Below are 8,619 nucleotides of genomic sequence, written 5' to 3' on the forward strand. Positions count from 1 at the left end.
ACACAACACCACTGTTTGCTTCAACTACCAAACGATAATTCTTTATAGCCATAAAGCCTTGGGGGACTCTAACAAGCTTCAAATTAATAGTTTGAAGTGAGTTAAATTAGCAAAATGCCTGTGAAATGAAATATCACAGTTTATTAAAATAACTTTTATAAACTTTGTCCGTGTTTATTCACATGAGTCATTATATCAGTCCTATTTTATGTGGAATATATTAGATTAATTGATTTTTCCAAGGGTAGTGGCAATAACTAAAATGTCTGTGGACTGTGTTTCATCATCCTGAACAAACACTAAACTCAAAATAAATAAATAGCTTATTTAATCAAAAATAAAATAAATAAACAAACAAGCATTGTTTGCTTTGTCATCAATTGAAAAGGTAAAGTTAAACTGCAGTTTCTATAAAATATTATTCAACCCGCTGGGAAGTTTTCCCCTTTTACTGCTGTTCAGCATTGAATTATGGTCAATAGAACTGTTCTTGCTTGACAGGAATTTACAAAAAAAAAAAAAAAAAAAAAACCCTCTTTCCAGTCAAAGTGAAACAGATTCTATTAAGTGTTACAGCCATTCTATCACTATTATGATATTCAGGGTCGAGTTGCAGCTTCAAATAATAACATAATTCTAATTTAAAAAATAATGCATAATTTCTTCATAAGCTCTTTGTGACACCGGAGCAGATAAAATCTATTAATATGCAAGTTGTTGTTAAGTGTAGTACGGTCTCCTGCCAGCCTCTCGAATCGGATTTGACCCACATGCAGCTATGCAGATGGATGGTGCACAGCAGTCACCAATAAGTCACTATAGAAATGAAACATTTAATCCAAATCACTTCATACTTACAGCTTTTGATTCCTTTGCTTTTTTTTTTTGTTAATAGTGGCATTAATATAGTTTCTTTCCTTATCTTGGCAACTGTCCCACAGCAGCAAGGTGGATAAGCATGATCATTCTGCATGCAGTTCACTGACATTCCAGCAAGTTCATATTACCGTTTATCTACCGATTCTTGACAAGAGACAATGGCTACTCATCCCTCAGCCACACTGATGGATTCAAACTAGCTGAGATTTATTGAATTAAAAAAAAAAAATCCATGGATGGAAAGTGGAGGACTTTTAATATGGCACTAAATTTCCCAAACTATGCTGTTCATTCAGAGGTTTTTTGTTGATGTTGTTGTTGTTGTTGTTGTTTTATATGCAAATAGATTTTACCAGAAGGACAGAAAACAAAAAAAAAGAATCCTATTATATCCTGTATTGCCATCACTGTAAGTAGGATGGAGGTTTCATACTTCATCATTAAACTGCCCCATGCTTTGGTTTACACCTGCAAAAAACATCTTCTCTGTTTGTATTATGTCATATTACCGTTCTACCTACTTTTCCTGGAGAACTGCTGTGATCCACAACTGAAAATGCATCGAATCAGGTGTGGAAATGGCCATCTTTGTCCAGAATTGGTCACACTTTTAACAATACTTACCATGATGTTTGTAAAGCCTGTTGATTAGATTTATGTCGGCCATGCAAGTTGGATCAGATGAATTCATGTGAGTTTAAGGAAGGAAGGACTGACATTTTTTTTGAACTGCAAGCTGAAATGCAGCTTGGGAAGTGATGAACAACCTCTGATCCAATGATGATGGGTAGAAAATGAACTGCAACACTGGTGTCATTCCAGAGTGCAACTGCACGCAGTAGCCAAACACATGTCACATGTGAGTCAATATTTAATTTACTAAGTACAGATTTCTACTCTTCAGAGTACCATTTGTGCATTTATTTATCAGTAAGTCCTTCTGTAATCTTGAATCAGCATTGTTGTGCTGGCATCGCTACATGAAGAGGGGGTAGCAGGGGCACTACACATTTCTGGCTGCATCCCCCATGTCTTTCTGGCATATAATGATTTTGTACTGGAGATGGAAACTGCAGGATCCTCAGAACTCCATGGAAAGCGAGATAATTGGCTTGCTTGATATTGCAGTTTTTTGTTTTTTTTTCTCCAACTTGGCGAAATACACATTTGTCCACTCTCACGATGGAACTGATTATAGGATTACTAGCACATGATTTAGCAAAAACGATGCTGGATGCCTATTTCTCCCTGCTCATTTAATTTAATACTGTGCCTTTTAACCTGCTTAATTAAGTGAGGAAAAAAATGGTTTTATTTCTGGAGGTTGGGCTGTTCAGTTTTAGATGTACTCAGATGTACTCATGGGTGTAATTATCTGCAACATGCATTTAGGCATTTTTGTTCAGGAGTTTTGATACGAGAAAAACCAGAGGCTTTATCAGCAAGGATACACGTTGCTTTAGACTTCTTTTTTTTTTTTAATCACTAAATTTAAGTGCTAACTGTTCAAACCGACATTTGAAAATTGAAATTGAAAAATTTCAGATTATTCCAGGGACACATATAGAGTTGGTTGTCCCATAGTTACCCTATGCATCCAGTTCAAAAAACAAAAAAGATTCACTGACAGCCCCCCAATCCCACCTCACCCTTTCAATATGCACAAACATGCAGGCACATGGGTGGGCCACACGCAGCAGCACAGCAGGGGAAACTTCTCGCCTCCCTTGGTGCACCTGTTGATGGCAGCAAGCAGAGGACCTGCTGTGCCTCCCACACTGTGCACCTTTACTTTTACTTTCTTCCACATTCACCCACTCACATGCCAGCATTTATTAGCATTTTTATTGTTAATTTGGGAGATTCTTGCATTGTATTTAAAAATCCAAGGTACTGTACAGAACATACTTGCTGTAGTTCTACTCATGCAGTTCCATTAAACTGACTGATGTTACTGAAAAATCTATTTTTCTGTGTTAGTAATGAATAGATTATCACACACACACACACAGAGATGTTCTGCTGGGACACATTGGGTCCTGGTATTCATGTAGACGGTGACACACACCACACAATTAAACATTGTTAGAAACCAAACACAACCCCACATGGAACAACACTCCCCAAAAGCAGTGGCGTCCCCCCAGCAGGACAATGCAGAATGCCACACTGCTCAGGAATGACTTGAGGAACAAGACAAAGCACCGAAGACTGATTCTCCCATTTCTGTATTTTTAAAAATAAACGGATCATCATACAGTCCCAGTAAGCGACAATAACAAGTGTTAAAAATATCCCATTCTTGGAACGCCCTTTATGTTGGTTCAGTGGAACCTGTTGCTGATTGTTTGCCACACCATGCTCTGGCTGTCAGTTACAGTTTGTCAATCCTGTTTACGAAGGAGACAAACATGCCATTTAGCTGAACTGCTGTAATTGACTGAAAACAACACATAGACTAGACCAGCATATCTTGAATGAACCTGCTTGGCCCACTGACTCCAACCAAACTTTAAATTAACTCCAACTAGGATAGTACTACTGACTTAGTGCTGAACTGTTTTGCAAGTCATCCTCAGCTTACATTGCTTCCCCACCCAGCTAAAGTTAGCATGCTGATCAGACAGTTTTTGGTCCTGGAGATGGAACCTTCACCAAGAAACCAAATCCAAGTGGGCTTTTTAAATGCAATGTGGCTATTAATAGAGCTGCCAGATCTTGCAATAAATCTCTTATATGTCCATCGTCTCACACAGTGGAAAACAAATTTAGGACTGATAATGTTGCAGGGCAAAAAAAAAAAAACTGACAGTGCACGTACAGCCATGACAGAGTAAGCAGCACAGCACAGCAGCACCGTGCAACACCAAGTTATTCAAATCAATCAGCGGGAAAGCAAGAATATCCACAAATATTGCTATTTTTTCCCATGCATGCTGCTTAGAGTAATCTCAGTCAGCAGGTCCTCTGGCAGCAGCAAACATCTCCTCCTCTCTCCCTGCGCTTATGAGAAAGTAGTTAGAGTGACTTACTATGGTTACAATGTCTCTCTGTTGCTCTGATGCTTTCTCACTATTCCCAGGTGGCTGTTTCTTGACTTAATCCAAGAGGTTAGGTTGTGTAAAAATTCATTTGTTGAAAACAATTGTTTTAACATTGTTGTCTGAGGGAAGCTCCCCAGAGCTCCCTCCAATTATGTATCTTTCTAAGTTTGCTCGCCAATTTTAAAACATAACCAGGCGTCTATGTGCACACAGTCTCTGTTGATGAAGTATTCATCATGCAGTGCAACATATCTTTTCACTGTATGCTTGTTGTGAGCCTGGTGAGAGCCGTCTGATAATTGTTTCAGCTGCCACAGATGTTTTTCAGTATTTAATTCAAATAAAGCACATCTTTGTCATGTACTTAAATGCTACTGCATGCTGTAACAGGATGCAAAAGACTCATCTTCTCTCACTCTGTCAATTGCAATATTGACAAAGCACAAACCCATGACCAACAACAACCGAGTTAAAAAAATATATCCACATAGAAATATATATATAGAGGTGATCAAGAGTCAAATGGTTACTCTGGCTGACTTCCACAGCTGCCATGTGGAGAGAGTAGAAACTCCCAAAAGGAAAACCATCCGTGCAGCAATCCACTGATCTGGGTTTTATGGCAAAGTCGCCAGATGGAAGCCTCTCCTCAGTGTAAAACACCTAAAGGACTGATGGAGTTTACAAAAAATAAATAAAATAAAATGAATACATCGCTGAAGGTCTCTCAGAATGTAAGTATGTGTTTCTTTGATCCAAGCCAACATAGAATTGGTTGGCCTCAGCTCTATAGGCATAGCGTCTGGTGGAAACCTGACACTGCTCACCACCAGTCCAACATTCTCCCAACAGTAAACCATGGTGGCGGCAGCATCATGCTCTGGGGGTGTTTGAGAGAAAGCTGAATGAGCAACGTAAAGAGATATCCTAATGAAACCTTGCTCCACAGTGCTCAGCACCTCTGACAGGGTTGAAGGTTTAGTCTGAGCCTTATTGCTTCTAAATCTCGCTAATATTTCTATCAAAGAAAACCAACTCATGGGAAAACTTCCCTTCTCTCACTTCTGTGACGACCCCTCCATGCCCCTAGGTGGGTGCTCGCCTGCTTTCCTTTCTTTTCTCTTTTCCGGCTTCAATCAAGGTAAGGTCGTCATCGAGGTGATTGGTTGCCTGTGTAGTTAAATACCCTCTCCTTCCCCTTGATTTCTCTGACTCCACCTGCTCACCTGTGCTATACATGCCGGCCTCGCGGCGCAGCTGTTTTGTTTTGCTTTGCGCATCCACACACTCACACGGACATACAAGTCTGACTACTGATCCTGATGTGCATTTATCTTTAAACTTTATTTCTATAATAAAAATATGTTCTTTGGCACTCTACCTCGTCTGTTCTCCAATTTGTTGTTGCAGTCAAAGAGTCGGGCTGTAACGCTTCCCTTCTATCAAATCACATGATAATGGACGGGGGGAAAAAACACAAAAAGTATTTTTGGTGAACTACGCCAAATACAAATTGCTATGGAACAACTTAAAGAAGACGACAGGGGGGGAAAAAATTTTTAAAAATTTCTTAGCGTTGACTAAGGTCTAAGCTTAAACTGTGATCTTTTATTCCAATCATACTTTCTACATGTCTTACTTACTTAAGAAATCCCCCCCCCAAAAAAAATAAAAATAAAAATATGACGGGACTTTTTGGCTGATCTGGGGTGAACACTATGTTTGTACAGTATAGAGACAGATTAAAATGTAAGTAGTAGATGTTTTGTTTTTTTTTTTTCTTTTTGGAAAATATATCATCATAGAAATGTAACTTTTCTTTTTTTATGGCATGATAACTTCATATATTGTACAAAAATATTTTTGAGTTTGTCCTATGTCTAGCCATGGGTGTGCTGTTTCCATAAAGATTCTGAACTTGCAGTAAAAGCCCACAGTGAGTAAAAATATGACAGGAGCAAAGACGCAGAGGGTTAAACAAAACAAAATAACAGTCAATAAATGTATTTTGCACAACCTCACTGTGTTTTACATAATTATCTTTAGTATGTGCAAGTCCAGTGTAGAGTCATGTACAGTCAGTTTTAGATGGGTTTTTTTTAGAGGTAACAGGTGTTCTATTATTTGTTGTGTGTTTGTCAGTGCATGCAGATATTGTTTCCTATTATCAAACAGCATACTTGACTAATGATGGTAATGATAGTGGTGAGTAGGACGGCCACGATGATAATACATTTCAGCAAGAACACCGCACGAGTGTGAGAAAAACAAGGCATTGTAATACAATGTGAATCCAAAATATTTTTTTTATTCTCCCTAGAGTCAAAGCTAACAAGCATTTCCAGTGAGGTGTCATAACTGAAGTCATTAATAATTTACATGCTGGAGACAATGTTATATTTTCATGCGTTTTGTTCTTGTCAATACTCATTTGCAGCTCTGCTGGCATTATGATTTGCAGCCTGCAGTAAGCTGTAAGGTTACCTGTTATTAAATTTTAGACATCACCCCCTACTTTTGAGCTGTAAAAAAAACAGAATGATCCTGAACTGCTTTAAAACTGCACATATTGCTTGTTAGTCCCACCATTTGCACTAATAATCACACTTTATGATATTAAGGCACATGTGTACTACAGTAGACTTTGTGAGTGTAGAGGGAAAGAGAAGCATGAAATGCTTTACTGTCAGTTGTGTTGACAGACTGTCAAAACCTAAAAAAAAAAAAAAGGATTGTGCATCTCAGTGATAAGTCACACTGTGACAGATCAAATTGTGATAAGTCATACCCACAACAGTTACCATTACCATTTCTTCACGTTAGATGAAACTTAAGCGATCCTGGTGTGGAAATTGGGTTGTTACAGGAAAGGAGAGGCTAGAGCAGCAGCACTGATGGAAGCGTCGGTGATTTCACGGATGCCAGTTCTGACAAGTACCTACTCCGTTTCCTGACCAGCCAAAACACATGAATGCTAAAAAAAAAAAAAAAAACCTCAGCCACTCTTATTTTGTTCTGAGCCACTACAGCAGGCCTTCTCAAACATCTGCATGGCATACCGACCCCACAGGGGCACACATTTGCCCACTGAGCAGCATCTTCCTTAGTTGTACTTTCATGTTTTGCTTTTTTTTTCCACATAAGGTAAAATGTGATATTTTTTATTTTTTGTTAATTTTTTTCTTTATAACCATTTCTTTTTTTCCTTTTTTTCTTTACGAACATTGATAAAATACAACTCCTCTTGTGATTCACAGGAATTTTGGGGGGTTAGGTAGGTGGGGGCAGGGTTACTAAGTCAGCCCAGTTTGGAAAAATAACACTAAGGCAGCATTATTGCATTAATAGCTTTGCAGGCATAATCTTTATCAAGAATGCCTGAGAACATTTTCAGAACTGTGTTGGAGTTTTTCATTTGTGTAGTTCAATAGTAGAATCATTTCTGAATGTTTGAGAACAAGTCAACAAAGACCATGTGTTATGCTGTGAACTACATAAAGTCAAAAAGAATGCACTCAGTGATGACACAAAGTAGGTCTTCAGATTGGTGTGGATGTCTCACCTTGTAACAAGGAGGTAGCTGTTGTAACAGTCTCTGGTACACCATCCTTGCTGTAAATCGACTGGAGGAACTCTGGAACGCAGTCATTTTCATCGACAATAACAACTCGTACCTAAGAGGGATGTAGGGGACAGAGAGGAAGCCAAAGAAAAGAGGAGGAAAGAATGAGAGTATCAATTCGAACCTTCATCACATTCAGTGTGGCATTAAAACAGACAAATTCCTATCATATGAAGTCATCAAATCCAGTGCTATGAAGTCTCTTAAGAAGTGATTGGCAAAGTGTGAATATCACACCTGTTTTCACAGTAATTCAGCTTGCTTCAAGGATTCTTCTAACAATATGAAACGGTTTGAAAGGCTGTACAAAGGAACACAACATTTTTGTTCCACTTGAGATTTATGTTTCTGCTTGAAACTGAGTTGGAAAAAAAGGAGTTCGTGATGGAACACATTTTGAGAATTTTACTACAAATCTCAAAATAACAAAAAATAGAATGAAAATAATTATCAAGTTTCTGCAGTAATGATCTCATACACATTCGACTGCTGCTGCTATTGTATCTACATGTGAAAAAAAAAAAAAACTGTCAGGCAATCACAAGTGAAATGCTGCAGATTAAAAGTCACACTGGGATGCTGTTATGAAAATTTTAAATCTGGGATTACTACTTCGGGCGCAGTCCAAAATTGGTTTTCTTTGCATCCAGAGCCGTTTTCATCTGCGAGTAACCCAAATTAACCCTGTCCCTAACCAAAAGCGAGCTTCATCCCAACCTTCTCCACAGAAATGCCCCGACCCTGATCCCTCTGGGTTATTTACCCTTCTCAGGAGGGAGCTGCTACAGAGTCTACAGGGGAGCACTGTGGTCCCTCCAGTAGGTCAGCGAGAACGCAATGTTGCGCAATTTCTAAGAACCCCTGAACTAACGAAGGTGTGTGTCTTGCTGAGACACTGGTATGCTGTTTACTTAATTAGGGACATGAAGGCAAACAAAGCGTCTTCTACCAGATGTTGACTGCCTGCTTGAAGCATTCAATAAATATAAACGTGGGCTGGCAGGAAGCCTCTCTGACCCTCAGCCCTGCTCCTTGTCTTCCATATAAACACAATGCTATACACACAAACACTAC

General features: G+C 38.9%; 1 protein-coding gene across 1 annotated transcript in view; it reads right to left on the minus strand.

Annotated features, from left to right (window-relative positions):
* The window catches only part of LOC103355413 (neural-cadherin-like), a gene marked incomplete at its 3' end in the record, with an annotated part of 205,800 nt that overhangs the window by 81,378 nt on the left and 115,803 nt on the right, over positions 1–8,619 (minus strand). Inside the window, exon 6 of the mRNA XM_008279205.1 lies at positions 7,486–7,597. Within this exon, the coding sequence (XP_008277427.1) occupies positions 7,486–7,597 (112 nt within the window). The remainder of the gene's footprint in view (positions 1–7,485; positions 7,598–8,619) is intronic.

This window comes from Stegastes partitus, unplaced genomic scaffold (assembly GCF_000690725.1).
Source record: "Stegastes partitus isolate 25-593 unplaced genomic scaffold, Stegastes_partitus-1.0.2 Scaffold147, whole genome shotgun sequence".
NCBI classification, from domain to species: Eukaryota; Metazoa; Chordata; class Actinopteri; family Pomacentridae; genus Stegastes; species Stegastes partitus.